The sequence below is a fragment of the Lathamus discolor genome, chromosome 6 (genome assembly GCF_037157495.1).
Source record: "Lathamus discolor isolate bLatDis1 chromosome 6, bLatDis1.hap1, whole genome shotgun sequence".
Classification (NCBI taxonomy): Eukaryota; Metazoa; Chordata; class Aves; order Psittaciformes; family Psittacidae; genus Lathamus; species Lathamus discolor.
The window spans coordinates 32160315-32182369 of record NC_088889.1 but is presented as its reverse complement, the minus strand read 5'-3'; the positions used below and the strand labels follow the sequence as shown (position 1 = coordinate 32182369).

At 38.2% G+C, this 22055-nt stretch overlaps 1 protein-coding gene across 5 annotated transcripts in view; it reads right to left on the bottom strand.

The window, feature by feature from the left end:
• The window catches only part of EML5 (EMAP like 5), a 101987-nt gene extending 87631 nt beyond the window's left edge, over positions 1 to 14356 (bottom strand). For all 5 annotated transcript variants that reach the window (XR_010613973.1, XM_065685869.1, XM_065685870.1 and 2 more), the window contains exon 1: positions 13905 to 14356. Coding sequence is in view for 4 of the 5 variants with exons in the window: in XM_065685869.1 (XP_065541941.1) it covers positions 13905 to 14101 (197 nt within the window). In the remaining variant the exon portion in view is untranslated. The remainder of the gene's footprint in view (positions 1 to 13904) is intronic.
• Between the last annotated feature and the right edge of the window lie 7699 nt (positions 14357 to 22055).

Below are 22055 nucleotides of genomic sequence, written 5' to 3'. Positions count from 1 at the left end.
AAAGCAGCAACATTTCTTGCATTTTCCCAGAAAAATGCTCTTCGCACTGAAAAGTCAGAAATACCATATACTCCAAAATGATTTGGAGGTAAATTTGCTAAGACAGAGTCCTATTATATGTTACTAGCTATTCGCATGAAAGAAGCAATTCTGACTGCATTAATTTGTGGTACAATAATATGACATATTAAAGCCTGAAGGCAAGCAAGGAATGGAATCCCACCTAAATAAACATCCAACTTCCTTTTTTCCTCTTGAGACAATACAAGGACTTAAGACTTATTCTTTAAACCATTATTACATATAAATTGTCAAATATAATTCACACACAAACCAGAAAAGGAAAAAAAAAAAAAAAGGGAAATAAAATGCAGAAGAGGAAGATCTGCAGAAAGCACAGGTACTGCAATCAGTTGTCAATAATTCTAGCTATTCATCTCCTCTGGGTCACTACATTTGACCATAGAATCCTAGAATGGTTTGGGTTGCAAGAGACTTTAAAGATCATCTAGTTTCATCCCCCCTGCCATTGGCAGGGACATCTTCCACTAGACCAGGTTCCTCAGAGGCCCATCCAATCTGGCCCTGAACACTTCCAGGGATGTGTTCTCTGGAGAATCTGTTCCGGTGTCTCACCAACTTCACGGTGAAGAACATCTTCCGAACGTCTAATCTAAATTTCCCCTCTTTCAGTTTAGAGCCCTTGTCCCATCACTATATGCATAAGGAATGCAAGCTACACATACACATGGGATTTTTTATTGGAGTACAACCCTTTCCCAGTCTATCTCCAATAGTGTCAGTTCCCAAAAAACTTTGCTTATCCCCAAGGAGGCTTCAAAATCCTCACCCACATCCTACCTTGGTGAGGGTGGAGGAGAAGGTCACCTCACACTGGAACACACTGTGTGTTCCACCTCACGGGGTACACACTGGAAGGTGACTGTGAGCAAGATGCCCAGGCAGTCTCTCCTGCTCTAAATCTTCTTTGATTGGTAATGAAAAACAGGTAATGACATCACAGACGCAAAAGAGATCCCTTAACAAATCAGCAAGCACTATTAAATGATTTGGTTAGTATTTGTCAGTCACAAATTTATAAACTAGTTCTTCACTCCTGAAAACAACTGGTGAAAAGTATACAAGCCTACAAAATGATCATAGCTCAAAAAACTGAGGCCACCTAAAATTCAATGGAAATACTGATTTTCCATTCTTATTAGTTTACAAGCTAAGAAACTACCCAATTAGCTTACGTTAAAGATTATCATGCTGTAGCCACTTAATTATGTGGACACTGAGACAAGGATGGCTATAAACTTAGAACAGATTTAATTTCAAGTAAAGTTTGCAATGAAATGCAGGCTAGAAAGGGAAACTGAATGACATAAATTCTTGTCACAGTTATAATCACTCATTTTTCTGGGCACAAAACCTCATTGCACTGTTTGCTGAATTACAAATATACAGAATAAATGACGTAAAGTCCAAGAAGCATTTAATCCAAATCTTCTAGCCAGGAAAATTTTGAAAATTTCTTTCCAGAAAAAGGCTATTTTTGGATGCTTTGAACCTCATAAGTTTTAACTAAACTTGCTTGAGGTACAAAATTTTCTAGTTTCTTAATCTTTTACTATTATGGTTAAACCCTTTAAACAATCTTTCGTCCAGTCACTACTGTTTGTTTCTTCTCCATGAGAAGTTTTTAACTACTAGATTAATCTTCCATTATTTTTTTAAATTTATACTAGATCTTCTAATATTGCACACACACCAAAAAAAAATAACCACAGATTGTGCAATTTTCTTTCATATTTCTGAACAAGTATATTAAACAGCAATTCGGTCTTCTCTCCTATGGGATGTATTAAGAAAAATTTACCTAATATGTGAGAACTTCTCAGCTGAATATTCAAGAGTGGAGTCACAGAATAATTAGTGACAACTTTTGAAAGGGTTTTCTTTTATACAGAAAGGTCACCCTCACAAAATTAGAAGTTGGTTCAAAATAAGGAATGGTGGGAAGAAGGCAGTGGCAGAGCTGCTAGTGAAATAAGCTGAGATAAACACAATATTCTGTGATTCAACAGGCTGAGTTTCATTACAAACAAGGAAGGTTTAGAGCTGAAGAGAGCACTAAGCCAACTTTCATGTTGCCAGCACTGGAGACTTTAGATTTCTTCCTGAGCTCTTGAAAACATCAGGCCTACAGATGTTCCACAGGTGTTAGTCAGAGGTATTTTCCTATAGAAAATTAAAGCCAATAACTAGCAACTTGTCTCAAACTTACTATCCCAGCATTTGATTTCATGTCCAGAAAGGCAAAATGAGTCAGGATACCACTTAAAGTTGGAACAACATGTGAACCATCATTTAGAAAAACTACAAAAATGTGATTGAGGCCACAGAATAGAAATATATACATGAAAGCCTGTCTGCTAAAACAAACACTCCACATGTACAAGAACCATAAAAAAAAAAAAACCAGTAAAAAAACAGGAAAGAAACATGGAAAAACGCAAGAATACTAAAGAGACTCCAAGTCAATCTGTGTTTGGTAGGCAGTGAAAGCTGTCAGATACACAGGCTCACAAAATTAATTACTAAAAATCACTAAAAAGGAGAAGATGGATAACGAACATTCATGAGCAACAATTTCAAGAAAATACTTCTCTAAATTTCTTTCTCTCAAGAATACCGATCCAGATTACTATTCCCTATGAGCTAATGTAATGTATACTCATAAGCATATGCTGTAGCCTGCAAAAGTTAAAATCTCAATTATTTATAAATTCATTTATTACTCAATAACATTCCAAAGGCTATTCATTTTTATAGTATTCATTTCTATGGTAGAAGAACCAACACTAATAAAGCAGTAAGTGAAAGTGGAACCTGGAACTAAATATGTAAATACCACTAAAGTGCAACCTCAATCTCAAAACCACAAAACCAAACATCTACCAGTTCCTCAATTTTTCCTATATTTCCCCAAATACTCTGGAAGAATATCTAGCTTAAAATGTCACATTCACCACAATAAATCTTCAGGCAATTTCCAAATGCTGTCAGATGTCTTTGCTTGATCTAAGATAAAGCATCATTCACCTTGCTTGCTCTTGCAGAGTGATTATAAGCAGGGAACGAGGATTAGCACAGTTCTGAAAGTCAGGAGAAGGTTTATACAGCTGTCAGCTAACCAAAACATAGAATTAATCCACACATTCTACACACATGCTGTCTTGATAAAATGGAGAAAACTAAAGAGAGACTAAAATGCATAAATATTTTTAAGTGACTTCTACCCTGAAGTATGCTTTGGGTTTTTTCCCCCCCATCATATGTAGGTATAATGTTTGTATGCATCTATATCAGTCTGTCATTTTCAGAAGCTTTATTATTTTTAAAATAAATTACCCTATAATTCAGAAAATTGAAGGGTTATTGTTATTTTTATGTACTTGGGTGAGGATTTTCTGAAGACGGGGTCCTGGTTCCAAGATTAAAGCATATGTTTATGACTCTTATTTCTACATATCTATCTTAAAACCTAGTAATTCTGATTATATCTGGAAAGTATGAAGCAAAAAAAATTACGGTGAACAAACTGGTGTACCTCAGCACAGAAAAGGAGGCATTTCACTTCACAGCTCAAGAGAAGCTATTACTCCCACTATATGAATACACTGCTTTTTAGCATAAGAACATCATTCTGATGCAAAACAGTGCAAATAATACCAAGATCCCTCCAAGTAAGCGAGACAGTAAAAATATTTTTCAAAGATGACCCCGTGAATATTTAATCGATAAGAAGTTAAGCATTACTGTTGATAAGAGTATTTGGTGAGTTGGGTTTTTTGACAGATGAAAGGAAGTAATGTGTTTTTAAAGCAGAAGAATCAGACTAATCTGGGCATAGAGATACAGGTCTTGATCCATCCTGTCTGCAAGCCAAAGCAACAGGCACTATAAAGAAAATTCAAATGAGAAAGTTTGGAAGATCAAGCAGTGACATGAAATTAAAAAAATATGAGAAAGAGCTGTAAGGGTTGTCAACTGTATCTTCTGAAGCAGTATCTCAATACCCAGAGTTTTCATAGAACGATAAGCATCAGGCACCATCATACAGATCCTATTTGAAACAAAAGGAGTCTAACAGAAAGACTCTCAACAATAATGAGGATTTCTAGTTAAGGGAAAGTCTTTTTCAAGTAGAGCCAAGGAAAATTATTCTGAAAAAGAGATGCAAGATTTCTCTAGAGATTTAATAATATGGGTATCCTCTTGCAGCTACGTAAAATAACAAAAAAAAAAAAACCACAAACCAAAAGCCCCCCAAAAACTAAACCTGCTATTCTAACAGAAATGGTCACACAAAACCATCTAGCTTTAAATGCAGTCTAGAAGTGGAATTTCTCACCTATTGCCAAAATAATATGTATGTCAGGTTGGGGACTTCAAAGAACAGATTTTCTTTAAGTTCCCAGGCTAATGAAGATGTCTCCAGAAGTGATTTTGCTCAACTCAGTTATCAGCTACTACCGATTATCAAAGTTTGTCCTCTTCCTTGGCACATCTTTTTTTTTTTGCCATTTTCAGCACCGAAATTGAAGCAGAAAAACAAAAACTTGAAATGAAAGTAAAGGCGGTCAACACCAAAAATGTTTCAGGGATTTCTTATCACACAGTTCATGCAGAAGACATCTTTGTGGTTTCTGGGTTTTGCAATTCATAACAGATAGGAATCATAAACCTGGCTTAAAAATTCAATCATATCTTTTGCCATCGAGAGTTAAGGCAATCTCGGCTAATTCTGACCTTTTCTGTGCAAATCAAGCCCTGCATTTCCAAAGTCTATTACTATTGTAATAGCTACAATAGCAACACAAATAATGACATCTGTTATCTCTTGAAGAAATTGAAGTTTTTTATAGCCACTGGAGTAATCAGAGCAATCTGCACCCTAATGGAAGTAATTTATATGTACCTCTAATATTCTGCAAGGTGCTTAAACAGCATCTATGTTGAACACTCTACTGAATTATTAAGATGGACACGTAAGTGCAGGGAATATTTTAACTTTTTTTTTTCTTAAGTTATTTCAAGTACTCAGTAACTTGGTCTAACACACAAAAGTACTAAAAGCAACAGGTTATTCCATGTCAAATAAATATACGCTGAATAAACCAATTTCCCTGATAATACTGTAAGAACATTATAATTCTAAGGGTATCTTAAGAAATCAAAATTTTAAATTGAGCATATGACTGACCCTCATTGGTCCAGATTAGACAGTTTTATGAATCAAATTATTTTTCTTTTAAAATCCTTGACACTAACCAAAAGTGCTGTCCTAAATCACAAATGTAATTCTGTAAGTGATAGAATAATATTTTGAAAACTAGGTAAACTACATTTTGAAGAAAAACCCTTGAGATATTGTATAATGTAAAACTAAGTTCTCTGGCATTTTAGCTTTATGTTACTATCAGCTTAAACTTTAAAGCCCAAAAATTGTAGATGACATAAAACTAGATATAACTTTTTATATTTTTTGTTGTTCAGGGGAGGTTTTACAATTATTTCAGGCCTTGTTTCAAGCAATGTATGCTTTTTAAAAAGCCTATCATGCATGTCTCAATAACAGTAAAATCTAAACTCTTTTTTATATCTATCAGACAGATCTAGTATACTGGTTTTCAATACAGAAGGGGGATAATTCAACTCTTAAATAATTAAAATTAGCTTCAGGTTTAAAAGTTATGTCTTAACTGAAACTTTCTATTTTGTATTAATAAAACCCCAAACATCTGACTTCAGACAAACCCTTCAAAAGAAGTATTTTATTCAAATATGCTAAGCTCCTCCCTACCATAATCATAGTAACATTGTAAACACAATAATAATTTAACTTCATAATGCTGTTAAAAAATCAGCCAGGAACATAATTTACTTTCCTACCTCATCAAGAGGATGACTAACAAATTAAAACATCAGAGCAAAACATAGGTAAACAGAAACATAATTGATTTGACTGCAGTTTGGAAAAGTGAAAAAAATAGGGCAGACCTCAAAATCTCTGCAAAAAATCCTATAAGTTTTTTGATGATCATACATTATTAAGCCTTCGGTTGTATTTCTTGTTCTTCTCTGTTTGTCCTAGAGCCTTGTGTTGTCGCATTAGGTCTGAGGAAAAGTGCCTACTACCAAATCACGAGAAGTGTTTCCTACAGCACCAAGATGTTTTCTCATTTAAGTATTGACCTGATCGGACCCCAAGTCCAAGTGCTGACAGAATCAGATCAGAAGGTGATGTGACTGCTGGCTATGAAAAGCATGATGCATGAAGGCAAGCTCATAAGCCTGTAGTTCCTTGCTGTGTCGATCTACTTTAATCAACTTCTAGTATGTTTTAGACATTCCATTCTGGCTGGATATTTTTGGTATTTCTATTTATGTAGTTTTAACTAGGAAAAATAAAGTTTTTAATGGTATGAAGGCATATTAAACAACAGGTATGCTCTAATCCCATTTCAAAACTGAATCCAGGAAATATTTTATTCTGTAATCCTAAAATATTTGCATTTTATCTAACTGAATCCAAGCAAAGGACATTTTTAAAAGATGACACACAAAGCTCTCAGTTAAAAAAAAAAAAAAAAAAGAAGAAAAAAAGAGCTTGCAATGAAGATTTGACAATAAATCCCTCACAGAACATCTTCCAGCCTGATACAACATGTGTTCCAGAACAGCTTTAGAACTATCCAGAAAACCTTGCTTTCCTCAGGGAAAAAGCAGATAATTCTCCCTCCCCTCTCTGTCTGATCTACGCAAGACATAAACCCAAATCTTCCCTCCAGACTTTTACACGTTTGACAATTTGAGATCACTTAACATGCAAAGCTGGACAGAACTTAACTGCACCTTTGTCCCCATGAACCATGGCATAAAATGCCATGCCATTCTGCTGTAAAAACTGCCATAGACAGTGAAAAGATAGTTGAGCTAGAGGCTCTTAGGAGGACTGATCAGATTAATTATGACATAATTTAGGCCCTATTAAGTTATGAGTTTTTTAATGGAGGGAAATAAAATGATTATGCTCTTAAAGATCACCTGGAGACGAGAAAGTGATAGTAGATGGATTTATGCTTAGTATAAATAAAATAGTCTTGGCACCATGTAAGCCTAAGTATAAGCTAAGGAGACTTGATTTTTTAAGTTTCAAATCTAAACTTTCTGGAGAAAAAAAAAAACAAAAAAAAAAACACCCAACAACAAACAAACAGTCCCTCAAAATACTGTATTCAGGAAAGGAAAATGCCTTATTCAAAGAAGTACATTAGCTTAGTGATTTATTCTTGTCAAGTGATTTGGGCTGCTGTAATAAACCTCTCAGAATGGTGCACATGATATGTTTTCAGCATTACATTGCTGTCATCTTTTGAAGGTTTCCTCATCAAGTGTGAATGGAGAATGAACCCCACTGGCCAGGGGCACACTGGCACACCTGCTCCTCTTTGCAGAAAACAAATTAACACTATTAGGTTTCATAGTAATCATTGCACAGAAAAAAAACAATCTATTCTCAGGGTTTAATTTTCTTAAAGAAAAAATAATTTCAGAAATATCTTCCTTCACTACAGACTTACATGAAATTACTTTATTTGAATTTGCTTGTGGAAAGAAGATCACAACTGAATTTTTGAGGTCAGGATCCTGAAGCTTTAGAACTGAACTTCCAGTTCTGGAAGTCACCACTCTTCAGCCCGGGGCTCCGAATTTGGCTTTTGGTTGGAAAGTCACTTCATCTGTCACCTAGCACCACTGAAAAAGAGCCTGACTCCATTACCTTTATACTTTCTCTTCAGGTATTTATATACATTGATAAGATCCCCTCTGAGCTTCCTCTTCTCTAGGCTAAATGGTCCCAGCTCTCTCAGCCTTTCCTCAGGAACTTGAGCCATTTGTTGAGGTTTTTGAGAACTAGCATGGATCTTAGGGTGTCAGTCTACTGGAGGAACAGAAGAGATGGAAATAATTCTCCTCTACATTCTTGTGAATGGGTTTAGCTCTTTTTTGAGAAAAAATACTTCTTTCACAAGATTTTTTTATGACACAGGTCTAATGAAAACTGAGGCAGAATGATACAGTGAGGTGGTAGACATGCACAGCACCTTTACAGAAAAAGTCCAACAGTTAGTCATACACAGTCATAACAATGCATGGTTAAAAAACAGAGAAGAGGAGGAAAAGACCAAAGTCATCATCAAAACTAGGATGTGACTATTCACTGCACTGCTAGAATTTCTGTTTGCAAACCACAGCTGACAGACACACAGGAAGCCTGGCCCCTAGACCTGCTCTTGGAGAACATTACCTAGCAGCAGTCAGACAGAATGAGCAAGTGCAATTCTTAGGTGCTGATGGTCAGACTGATGTTAAGGGAGAAAAAACTTCATTCAAGCAGAGCTGGTGTACAGCACTAATATCTGGGAGCAGACATGATTTTAGTAATTTTTGTTTTTCACTAGAATCTAAGAAATATTGACACTAAAAAGAAATGGCCTATTTTGCCTTGGAATACAGGAGTAAAAAAATCACAGAATCTCAGCCAGGACAATCTCCTGTAGGTTGAGCTAAATTCTGAAATAAAACAATGACAGTCTTAAATTAAGTGCCCAGAAAGACCACAGTTCTGATTGACCATAGGTCTGGCTGCTGCTTTTTTCTTCCTTGGTAAATAAAAGTCCAAGATGATTCCTATGGAGTTTACAGGAAAAATAAGAAAAAATGCCTTCACAAAAGATGTGACTTAAACAAATACACTATTTTCCTTAAAACAGCTAAACACTGTTTCTGAAAAAAGTACAGAGAAATGATTTGTCATTCTTTCTACCTGTCTTGCATATGTCTTTGCTTTCTGCAAGCATGCAATTTACCTCTCTACAGTCTTGGCTACAGAGGGGCACAAAGAGGAAAAGAACCAGATGTTTTTAACCACTCTAAAGGCAGAATTCTTTCTCCTCTGACTTCGTAGGAGGGGATCCGTCAGTTTCTGGTACTAGACCTCATAACAGTAAAGAATTTTAATGCTTTCTGAATAATTTTTAAAGTTTTATCTATCCTAAAAACAGACCTCTGCATGAGTCCCAGGGCAGACGATGCAGGATTTCTTCCTGTAAACTTAGCCCAAGACACAGACTTCCAGACAAGTAGGGAAATGAACTTATTAGACACAGCCTATTGTTGCTCTACAGCAGATAGAGATGGCATTAGCAGCAGAAATTCAAGCTTTTTTTCCTAGCAGAAGATGTGCCAGTTACTACCTTTAACAACAAAACCTAAACATAACACAAACACCTCAATCAAGCAGTCACTGTTTACTGGTGATAAAGTTGTAGAAAGATTATACAAGAGCACAAGAGCACTATTACTTGCCAGCCAACTCACACAATGAATATTAAAAAAAAAAAAAAAAAAAAAAAAGAAAAACGGGAGAGGGTTAACAGCTCTTCCTTATTTCTCTCTCCTTGACAGAAAAACATAGTTCCTCTTTTCTTTCTTTGACCTGCATGGTTGTGTGGCTGTTTTGCGCAAACATAGAGAAAATGGTGCACAAGGACTGACTTACAAATGAGTGCTGAAGTTTTCATGAAAATGTCATGGAAAACAAAATACGCATTTTTGCCAAGTCTACTAAAGATCTCAAAAAGATGCACTGATTTGATCTTAGGTTGTGCTTTTGTGCTTCAGTAGCAACATCAATGCCAGGTGAAAATTCCAATACTCTAAAGCTCACAAGAGATGACAATCATAGGGCTAGCATTAAGGAAATAATAAGAAGAAAATAAAAAATGCATTAAAAAAAAATTATTCCAAAAGTCTTCTTGGAGCAGGTCAACATAGAGAATAGCCTTAGTAACATCAAAGGCTTCTACCAGCAGACAGCAATTTATAAACGTGGATGAGTTCAGGGTTTCCAATTTTCCTACCTTCCACCAGAGAAAGTACATAAACACATTTTAGCTAGCCCAGACAAATAAAGAGCCTCAACATGAGCATCAGTTTCCCATATAAGCTAATACTCTGAGGGAGCATCTTCCAAAATCTTTGTATAATCTCTGATTTGTATAATCAGGATTAAATATGATCCCCCTAAGGTGTCTCAGACAGGGGAAGGACGGCCGACATTAATTAACCCATGTTCCTCTAAAACACTAAAATTATTAATAGGTCTTTCCTTTGCTCTCTAACCAGAACACACCAAGACACTGTTTCTTCCTCTTCTACAATAAAGTAAACCGATCTACAACTCATAAGCTAGTTTGGTAATTTATTAAATCATACCGAACACACAGTAAATATCAGTAACTTTGCAGAAATAATTCACATATTCATTCAACATTAGTATCTCCTACATACACATAGCCCAGGCTGGACAGGGGATCTTATTTGCTGCCAAAACAGTCAACATCCAAGTTATGCTGGCGGCAATGGACAGAACTATCAAGTGACCCAAGATTTCAGGTACAAGATTTTCCTCCTTATTTACTCCTAAAAAAATACAAGAAAAAACCTCAGTTATCAGCACTCCCAAAAGATGCAAATTTCCAAAGCACTTCTGCATCTGAGTGACAGGTTCCACAAATGTCTGCACACACCCAGGAGGACATCCACAATAAAAATGTGAGGATGCACAAGAAATGGGAGATAAGATTGAAAACATGATACTCTCTATCCTACAGAACACTGGGTTGGTTTCTGGAAAGTAATTCTCAGGAGAGATAACAAAAAAACAAAATATAAAAATCAAAAGCTTACGAGAAAGCAAGAGAAGTCCTTTTCAAGACAGATTGGAACTGAATGACTGAGGTTGTTCAATTCTAAAAAGAGACTAATAAAAGAGGCCCCAGGTGATCCTAACTACCCTCTTCTATTTCAAAAACCTGTTTGATAGAACCGAGGGACAGAACACTGAAAAAGAGCTCTCATATTTTCAATATAGAGTTAACTGAGGCTGGGGGACAGGGGAGAGAGGGAGTGTGGAAACCATGATTAAAATTAAGATTATACATTTATACTGGAAATATGTTTAAACATCTAATCATATAAAGAAATCTTACAGAAGGTTTGTAGTTTTACCTCCTTTTGCTAAACAAAAATCTTCACAGCGGAAGACAAACTAACTGCTAGTTGCAGAAAGAAATTTTCTAAATGAAAATTAGCTGTCCATTAATCTAATACTGGTGTCTATTATTATAGATAAAGAACTGGTCTCTGCCTTAAGAATTGCAATTCCTTTCTTCCTGACTGATACTTAAAATTAGAATGGCATTCAAAGCATGCTAATGATATAAAAGTTCTCATAATGAAAAGTACTAATAATATCGCCATGTAACATGCAATATATACTGCTTAGTCTTTGTAGCTATGGAGCTGCGCTCACGGAAGTACGATTCTTTAAATATGTCAGATTTTCAGACACAAGACCTGCTTTCACAAATGACATCCCATACTTGTAAGAAGACTCTCAATCCTCCCAAAAACATCACAAATGCTTCAGCATTCGGACAGTACTTACTGAGCCTATTAAAACACAAAACCTGATTTATTTTTTTTAATTTTTTTCTTTTGCAGTACAGCAACTGAATTTGCTATCTTCAGAAAGAAAATTTAGTAACACCGATTACTGTATTATATAATCCCACTTTTGCACCTGCACTCTCTTTTAAAAATCCATTTTCCCATTACTTCACCTTCCTACTATGACTGCTTTAAATATTGAGAACTGACATGCCTAGGTACCCAAGTTTAGTCAGGAAAAGTATGGGATGATGACATTTAAATGGCACCATGATGCTTTTAGAAAAAGCATCAAGTAAAACACTGATCACTGCAAATCTAATCTTACTATTAGAAATACCCATGCTGCTTTTAAATCAAGCACTCTAAGCATACTAACATTTCTGCACAGCTTTTGCATGTAAGCAGCATGCAAAATTCTAATTGAATAAATCTGTAATGCTTTAACAGAACTATGTTCAAAGCAGGAGAAACTCCAGTACGCTGGGTCACGGTACCATACAAATCAAAGTACATACTCATAGAAATCAGACAAAGTCATTATAGTCTTTCTCTCTGGTTTGCTGACTTTTGACACATTGTTTGTTTGAGTACTATTCTGAATAATGAGTTCTGTCACATTTTGGCCAAATGTAGCACACTGTAACAAAACTGAGAAGACAGTGAGCAAAAAACTGTTACCACAGGAAAATACAAACAACTTCCCCACTTGCAGGCTCAAAACACTTATACCATAAGGAGTCATACTGAAATAAAGGGTGCCACTTGGAAGCACTCATGAATACATGGCATTAAATGTGTTATTATACTATGGCAACCTTGGACTTCACATTAAAACTAGTTGTGCTTCCTTAGCACAATGGGAAGTTGCGGATTTGGACTTCCTGCAACACCGGACATTAGATATGGCAAGCACTTCTTAAGAAACACTCTTCCTGGACTAAAATGACAATTTTAAAGCATTAAATGATGCAAATAATAGTGATTCAAACTTCTGATTCAACAGCCCTAGTCCAACAATCTATAATGGTACATTGCCTGCCCACCTTTTTCGTCACATTTTTAGCACCAAGGCAAAATGTACCATAGACATGATACCCTTCTAAGAGACATTCACAGCCGTACTGCAGAACTAGATTTTTTTAAGAAGATTTAAATAAAGAAAAATGTGGCCATTATTACTAAGTTTTCTAGTGTGTCTAAGAACTTAAATGACAGACATAGCATCTATTCTGCTCTCCACAGGTAATACCTGTTACTCATATGAGTAACACATACCTTCTAAGATATGTCTTGAAGCACTAAGCATCATAGAAACAAATTTTGTGCTGAAAATTGCCTACCAAATTGTCTACTGCTACCTCTTACCCAAAAGGAAAAGCAAAAGGAATCATAATTTAAAATCCATCCGCAATGACACCTACTGGAAGGGACAGGATTGATGACTCAGGCTCACATCTGCCCTTCATACTCCTCAAATTCTCTCACTGATCTCACAACACCACTAGGCTTATAAAAACATCCTTAGGCTGAAAATACATTTAAGAAATGTCACCAGCACATTAGTTCTGCAACATCACTCTGTAATTATTTTTCTTATGTTAGCACCTGCTAACATTCACTGCCAAGTAAACTACTGAGCTACAGAAGAAGCCTCAATTCTGCAAGAAAAGCTGATCTTTTAAGATAACCCTAAAAGTTGTGCGAGTTACAGGCAAGCCACTAATTCCCCACGTAATCGTCGCCTTTTAAATGCGAGCCAAAGGTCTACCTGCTGCAGATTAACCTCCTCCGCAGCCCAAGCACTTCAGGGCACATACGCGATTACTCCTCCCGCCGGCCCTTTGACATTCAGGGGTGGCCGGGGACCGAGCCTCGGCCCTCAGGCTGCCGCGCCGTGCTGTGCCGGGCACACCGGCGCACCAGCGCCTGGACAAGTTTCGGCACCGCGCACCGGGTGGCGACGGGGACACACACGCCACGGACCGTTAAACCAGACAGCCAAAAGCCATTTCCCGGCTGTTTCTGCCCACGGCGAAGCCCAGCGGGAGGCGGGGGGATGTGGAGGAAGAGCTGACTGTCCTTGATATATTTCGATCCGCTCCCCGGATCCGCACAGCGCTGGCCGCACGCAGGAGGCGGACTGCCGACGCAGCCCGGGACGGCACCTGGGGCAGGCAGCGGCGGCCAGGGGGCCACTCGAGCCTCGCTCCAAGGGAGCCTGAGGTGCGGTCGGGGGCCGAGCCGGGCAGGGGCGCCCGGAGGGCGCTGGGACCCGAGGCGGGATGCGGCCCGACGGCCCGCTTCGGAGGCTCTACCTGATGATGTCGTCCTGGTGCCCCAGGTAGAATTTCTGCCGGTGCTCCCTGGGGCTGTAGACCACGCCGACCCCCGCCACGAAGTAGACGATCTCCTTGGCCGCCGTGTAGTAGAGGTTGTTGCGGCACTGGTGACCCCGGTAACCGTAGACCCACTCCAGCCGCAGGTGGCAGCTCGGCGCGCTCCGGTCAGCCATGTCCCCTCGGCCCCGCCGGCTCTCTCAGGCCGGAGACCCCGCGGGAAGGGGGCGACGAGTCGGCCGCCCCCTCCGCTCGGCTGGGTGTCCGCCGCGCTAATCCCTGGCCGCCGACATGAATGCCCGCCGCCGCCGCCGCTCGTCCGCCGCCGCCTCACAGAGGGCAGCGCCGACCCAGCCCGCCTCGCCGCCTCGCGCCGCCAGACATGGCTGCACTGAAACACCGCCCGGGACGCGGCGCGAGGGCGCGGCGCCGCTCCGGGCCCCAGCCCCCCTACTCAGCCCGCACCCGAGCCTGCGCCTGCGCAAAGGCAGCGCCGTCAGGCGGCGGGGCGGGGCGGGGCGGGCCGGGCCTGGGGAGCTGGGAGGAGATGGCGGTGTGCGGGCGGCGTCGTTGGTGGGTGCGGGATGTAGCGGGCGGCTTGCGGGACTGTTATTTGTGTGTGCGCTTGTTTGTTTCTAGGCGAGGCTGTGCCTTCTCCCTGTCCCCCAAGTGTAATTCGTATTTTCACTGCTCCTTTGGGGAATATCGTGGCTCCCTACCTACCCGTCTGACCCCCGCCGTGTGTGTGGAGACCCCGTCCCGGCCCGCCCTCCGCGGGGCCCAGCCGCACACCGGGTCCGTTTCATCCAAGAAGAGAATTTCAGCTGTCGTTTTAACGACTTATATTCAACCCTCGAGCCCACCACCTGGCTCAGACACCACACGCTTCCCCGTCCGTGCCTTAGCTTCCTCATCACACAACTTTTCACCCGTGGATCTCAAAGCGCTTTACGTGGGAAAGTCACCGTTTCCCGATGTCCCAGGTGCGGAAGTAACTTCTCTGTGTTGCATGAGGCAGCAGTGTGGTCTCGTCACGACCCGAATGTGTTTCCAGCTTTGTCACGCTGTCCAGTCCGTGGGCAGCTAAGCAAATGCATGTTATGTGGTCATGCAAACACTTTTGCACCATGAACTTGAATACTTGCTCTAAAAGCTCCTGGATAACTAGCCTGATTTGACAATTGGAAATAACACCAACTGTTTTCCTGTTACTTTCAGCACAGATTTGGCTTTCCAAGTGCGTGTACTTTGTCAGGATTTATTTCTAAATCTCCATTTGTTTTAACTTTTGTTTCTCTTCTATTTCCTTAGTCATATTGACATTTCATCCATAAAACATCTAATTCTAACCAGTTACTTCATGTTGGAGGCATTTTTCCGTGTCACTCTATTTTCGTTTCAATTAGTGGGAGTTTTTCCTCTTAAATCTTTGTTGAGTAAAATTAAAATTACGTTATTTCCCTTCATTGTTTTAGGAAAAGAATTCTTTCATAAAAACATGCATTTGAGCATTCTAGTCAATTAGCTTTATATTAACATTTTCTCACAATCTAGAACACCAACAGATTATATTTATCTCAAGCTCTTACAACAAAGATTTTCATTACACCAGGATCAAGTGCAGCTTTCAGTCCCATACGTTTATTGAAAACAACACAAGGTGCATATAACAGAAATCTGCAGAGAGATTCATGCAGACTGAAACTGGCATCAAATATACAGCCAATGAAACCTGTTCTTCCAGATTTATTTTTTTTTTTTTTTAAGAAAAAAAGAAAGGAAAACAGAAAAAGGCTTCTGTCCCTAATCGGTGCTGTTGGTGAATATATATTTACCATAGATAACCAAATGTTACTTCCACAAAAATCATAGGCAGTCTTTTTCCCTTCTGTTTGCTTCCTAAACAGCCAGAGCACCTTGGAACTCAAATAGCCACAGTTTCTCAGGAGTCCCTAAAATGGGAGACTGGAAAATTCCCAACTAAATCATCTTAAGAGGTACAAAACATACTCTTCTTTCTGCTGCATAGCTGTTCTGTGTTGCTGTCCCAGCTCTTTTCATGGGAAAGGTGGTTACAGAAAAAGTTTATAACAATGCTTAGTCTCCTTCTGGAAATAATATGGAAAAGAAATGAACAGTCTTCCTTTTGAAAAACAAAACCCCCAAAATTTGCATTTTTACATTGCTTCCCCTTGAACTCCACTGATTGTTTTGAATGTTGACATACATTTAATCAAACTGCTAGTAAGATTTTTTGCAGTTCCATAAAGTTACAGATATGTTGGGGCTAAAAATAAGATTACAACTGTAAGACTCCTCCCTGCATTAGCCAAAGCTTATAAGAAGGTAAGTTTGAAAAATACTGAATGTACATTATGACTGAAATAACTTATTTCTAGTTTTTAAATGTTAATTGGTTGGATTATCAGCAAACAGGCATTTGACACATATTTGGCCTCTGTTGTTGCAAAAGCTTGTTTAAAAGTAGAAGCCTTTTTGTGATACAAATTAAGAATATATTAATTTTCTTTTTAGTGCACATTTATTGCATGTTTAAACATGAATGTACAAAAAATACAGAATTGTGGTGTCTCTACTTCTACTCTATATAAATATGTACTTCTGTTCAGTTATTAAGGTGAAATTCTGGACCTCTTGAGATCAATGCTACGTGGGGTATTAACCTCAACAGAACTAAAATTTTAATCTTGTGCTCTTATTTGCAACTCAGAAATTAGAATAAGAGAGTATTTGGTTAGTGAAAATGAACAGGCTGGTTTGAGCCACATATTCCATAACCAGTGCTAGTAAAAGTGAAAAGAAAAAACAGAAATCAGGGAGAAACTTCAAAGTGTAATGACATTGGCTCTGTCGGGAAGTTGCAGATCATGTTTCCTATAATGAACAGGAGAACCTAAAACCGTAGTCATATGTGTGCAATGCAAGGAGGATGGAAACAGCTGTATGGCACACCCACACAGCCAGTATTTCCTTTTGATTGTTCTGGAACTGACTACCATCTCTACTATGAGGGAGTGTCTGAGAGAAAGTTCCAAGAGGAAAACTGTTCATTGTCATATTTTGCTAACCTGTATAAGGGGTGCAAGTGAAATTTTACACACTCAGCATGTGTTTTTGCCAGGAATAGGAAACAGTGTGGTATCACCTTTTCCTCTACCTTTACCCTGCCTAGTTTTTCCACTGGGCTTCAACACACGTAATTTCTTTGGCTTCTACTGGCCTGGATACCTCCACGCAGTAGGACTGACTGGTGCTGGGCGGTCTTCACATCTGTAGTCACCAGGACCCATGACATCCCTCTGCCAGCTGTTGTGTGCATTGCAGATGTGCCCTAGGAATCTGACACCAGCTCCATTATCTTCCTCGGCAGGCACAAAAACGGCAGTGGCCTGGCTTTTCCAAGCTCTCCCCAAAGCGCACGAGTCCCCACAGCTGCCCCGCGGGCTGAGCCTGGCGCTGTCCGTGGTGCTGACCTCGGTAGGCGGGATCCGTGAGACCAGAAGGTACCTGCAGGGAGAGGAAAGGTATGACTTATTAGACCGATGGTTACAGCGGGAAATAAACGACCTTTTAGCCATATAATAATTTTTTGTGCTTCCAGTAAGATATTTTACAAGTGAAACATGGTGTTTAGTTGTTTTGCCTCAGCTCCCTATGATGGGTTTTAAATCTTTCCTATGATGTCAGATACATCACTGCAAATTGTATTTAATTAGTATACACTGACACCAGTACATCACTTCTCTAAATAAAATCAAATAAGTGGCTTTTTTATGTCTCACAATGTGTGCTTATAAGAAGATGTACTTGCTAGCATTTTGTAAATACATTTACAATGTATCTGATGTTCTGCTAAATGGAACAAGGCTTAAAGAAGTGATTTCTTAAACAAATGCTCTTGGAACAGCTAATTCCAGAGCACACAAGATGAGGGATTATTCTGTTAAATCCTAAGTAATACAGAGTAGCTGGTTCAAGTAGTAATTATATAATATGAAGCAGATGAGCAACAGTGACAATATTAGTTTCAACATCCTTGGGGACAAAAAGGTCTCAGTCTGTTATGGGAACACAATGTCTGAAAATAATATAATACATTGCAAAACTAAGAAACCTATTTAAGAGAGAAAGTAATGAGAATTACCTGCTACAATTTCATAGCACCAAGGCAAACACTAAGGATCACAAAGGCCTTTTACTATTGGATAAAAATAGGAAGTCAAGGAAAAAAGACAGCATCGCAAATTCAAACACTATTTGAATTCAGTTAGCTATTTCTCTTTCAGAAAATGGAAAATTTAATGTGAGATTTTTTTTACCATATCAGACAACACATAAGATGCAAATTAGTAAGAAATTCTAAAGGACTAAGTTACATTATTAAATTAACAGTAGAGTTGGGTTTCGGTTTTTTTCTTAAGTAACATTAAAAGTAGAAAAGCCATGGAAATAATCGGTAGGTCTACTGCATCATCAAGAAGCAAAGGGATGAATGAAGGTTAAGAAAATGGCACAGAAAAATAGTTATTGATTTCTTCACATCACTGCTCAACACAGAAGAATCTGGGAAATGCAAGATGGGAGCACGTACAGGGTATGGTCACAGAAAGAGATACCTTTGTAACAGGGTACTGGAAAATTGTTACACTGTACCTCCAAAAATTCTGATAATTTCAAAATGTAGTTGTCATGCTCTGAAGAAAAAAACGCGATTGCTCTTTAAAATCATCTCCTGTGTTAAAACATCATCCAATATGTAACCATTTTAAAAGCAAGTTCTGTTATAAACTTGGTAACTACAAATACTTATATTTTCTTTTGGTATTGATTGATAAACTACAGACAATGTTTGAAATGAAAATGAAACAACTGTATATGTGTGAAATTAAATATTACAGACATTAATTTGTCCCTCTGCAAGATAAATTACACCTTGATGATTATAGGAATTGTATTCATTTGGTAAACATTCATTCTGGGCACTGGAAGAAATAGGCACCCTATTGAAAAGATAATGCAACGTAATTTTCACAATGCAGACAGCAACTGGGGCTGCAATACTTTTATTCATGGAAATTTGATTTAGAAATGTCCTCACATAATGTTTCCTAACATAGGGCTGATAAAGGATAGACAAGATACAGACATTACTGAAATTAAATTCATTATCATTAGTACAGAAAGCAACAACTTCTGGATGTTCTAAAGCAGAAATAAATCTGGTTAGGACAGAAAGTGATGCAAGTACATCCGTAAACAATACCAGCTGAAACTGCAGAAGGCACACACTTACCATAAACTGTATACTGGCTTATTTTGCTGTGACATTTTTTGCCAAAAGATCTTGTTTTATGGTCTCCCCTGTAATCCAAAGTTCAAATCTTCTCTTTTGAAACCGAGAAAAGGGTTTCTACCATTATTTCAATGGAAAAAAAAAAAAACCCTCAGGCTAAGAATTTCCATCACAACACATATCTTTTTCCAAGTAAATGCAAAAAATACCTTACACATTTAGTTCTAAATTTGAAGTTGCTGTAGTAAAATTATTTGTAGTATTAGTCCCAAAAGTAAGGTACTAACATTTGTATTCTTTCTAAAAATGTCTATCACAAGCTTTAAAAATCAGTCCTAAAATCTATGTTAGCACATGGGAATAGTTCACTAAAATAAAATTCTTCTTAGTCTATAAACAATGAAAAAACTACTGTGTTTCAGACTGCCAACAATCTGAATGAACACTGGAATGCATTTTGAAGTCACTCATTGGAGCACTCAGTTTCTTTCAGCAATGACATTGTGTTTACACAACATGGCTCTAGTTGCCCCACACACTTGTATCTAAATAGCTTTTTTCAGCTTGCATTTCATGTACAATTATATGTGTACTGAAGACATTCATCTAGGTGATTTGAAGAACTTGTATCAAGCACCAGCACTTGATACGACAACCTAAATAGACTTAGATGCAGCACATAAAGAGAAGCTGATTAAATCCCAATAGACGTGATGAAAATCTGATACTGAACTCTCAAAATCAATTGATTTTAACTGTTGAATAAACTAAATATAGAATGCAGTTATGTGACAGCTGTTTCTGGCTCTATCTTATGATCAAAACCAATGTGAAGCAACACCTTGTTTACATGCAATGATAATTTTTCAACCTGTTCTCAATTTTTTCTTTACAGACAGGATAATGGTACGATGATCAACCCCAAAGCTTGTTAATATTGGGTTTTGGGGGTAAATTAAAATTTCAGCTGGCTAATGCTAATTATTAGATTTAAAATTGTCAGGTCAAGATGACATCTTTTTACACAGAAGTTGACAATGTTTCAAAATATAATACACAATACTGACTTTGCAAAAGCTCAGCTGTCAAAAGGAATCATAAAAGAGCTTAGCCATAAGTCAGTACTTAGAATCAACGTACAATAATGCAGGTTTATCAAACATGACATAATTTGCCAGTGATAACATAAACATCCAGAAGAACTGAAGGAAATAACATATTTAAACTTTAAAAAAAGTAACAGTATTAACTATCACAAGGCTGAGAAACTAAAAAAAAACCAGCATAGCACTATTAATCCAGCAGTGGAGTGTAAACATTGAATTAATCTCATCGTATGATTCCATAGTATCAGATTTGACTAAGTACTGGAACAGACTGTTTAAGGACAGAATAGATGGCCCAAAGAGGCTGTGGATTCTCCATCCTCAGAGAGTCTCTAATCTCTGCTGGCCAAGAGATTAGAGCAACCTGAGCAACCTCATCCAACTTTGGAGTTTACCCTGTTTTGAGTGAGAGGTTGAATTAGCCTTCAAAGATCCCTTCCAACTTAAATCATTCTCTGATTTAGGTACTCATTTGTGTAGGCTGGTTCCCTACAGTATATATTCAGTGTACCAAATGAAGTAAAGTAAGCTTACTTTAGGGACAGCAAATAATTCATTTTAAGTGATTCCAATTGTAATAGAAAATATGGGTAAAAGACTGCTACACAATATAACTTTTTAGTGTAACTTACAGTACACAAGCCTCTATAAAATAGGCAATCCTCACAGTAGGAAAAATAGATCTTTTTCCCACATTTTTGCTCTAAAAATGATAAATTACTAACAGAACAGTTTAACACTCCTAAAAGGATGAAAGTAGATTTGTGGGGTACCTACATCGTTTTTTGGTGGGAGCTAACAGGTATGTAACAAATGTTGATGATGGAATGGCTTTGTAGACTAAGTACCAGATCTGTATTCTCTCTCAAGTGCTTTAATATTTATATATTTATAGAGCTAGATATGAGCAAACCCATTTATATCAAGTTTTTCAGATATGATTGTTAGTATTATTACCAGAGTTCCTACTTTGATACTTAGGGTCCGCTGCAAATAAGTGTGCTAGGCTAGCTGCTCTAAACTTGAAAAGACAGAGTCAAGCCCAGGGGTGTTTTAAGCTGCGTATCCAGTCATCAGTGAATCCTTTGCAATTTTTTGCAACCTATCTTTAAATGGAAATAACATACCAGCCTTTTCATAGGTAGCTGTTTATTTTTATAGCTGCATTGATTCCTGCTAGTGTGATGAACATCAATCTATATTCAGTGCAGCATACAGAGCATCTGCATCAAACAAGTAGTGCCTCATATGAACCACCGAAGATAAAAAAGAAGGTAACAGTAACACTTGAAAAACATCCTGTTCATCCTGCACACTGAAGGAGGTGTGCATCCAATCACAAAAGTTGTATTCGGTCCACGCATGAATACAACAGGAAAGATCTAAGGTCAAAAGACACTTAATGGCAGGGGACCGGAACAGTACTGCCACTTAAATTCTGTTATCAACTGCTGGGTCTGGCTTTTTCAGCCAGACCACGGTAATCATGGTTACGGTATCATGTATGATCAGCAAGAAGAGGCAGTATCCTTATTTATGATAGCAATAATTGCTGTTGATGTTTATTGTTATCTTGGCTGGTTACAGAATTAAATCTGCAGCTGCTACTACAAATTACTTTCCCCAGTGCTGAATCTAAGCCTCAGCACAAAACTCTGCTCTTAATGCAGTTTCATTTGCATGATCTCTCCTAATTTCTAGCCAGTAAGA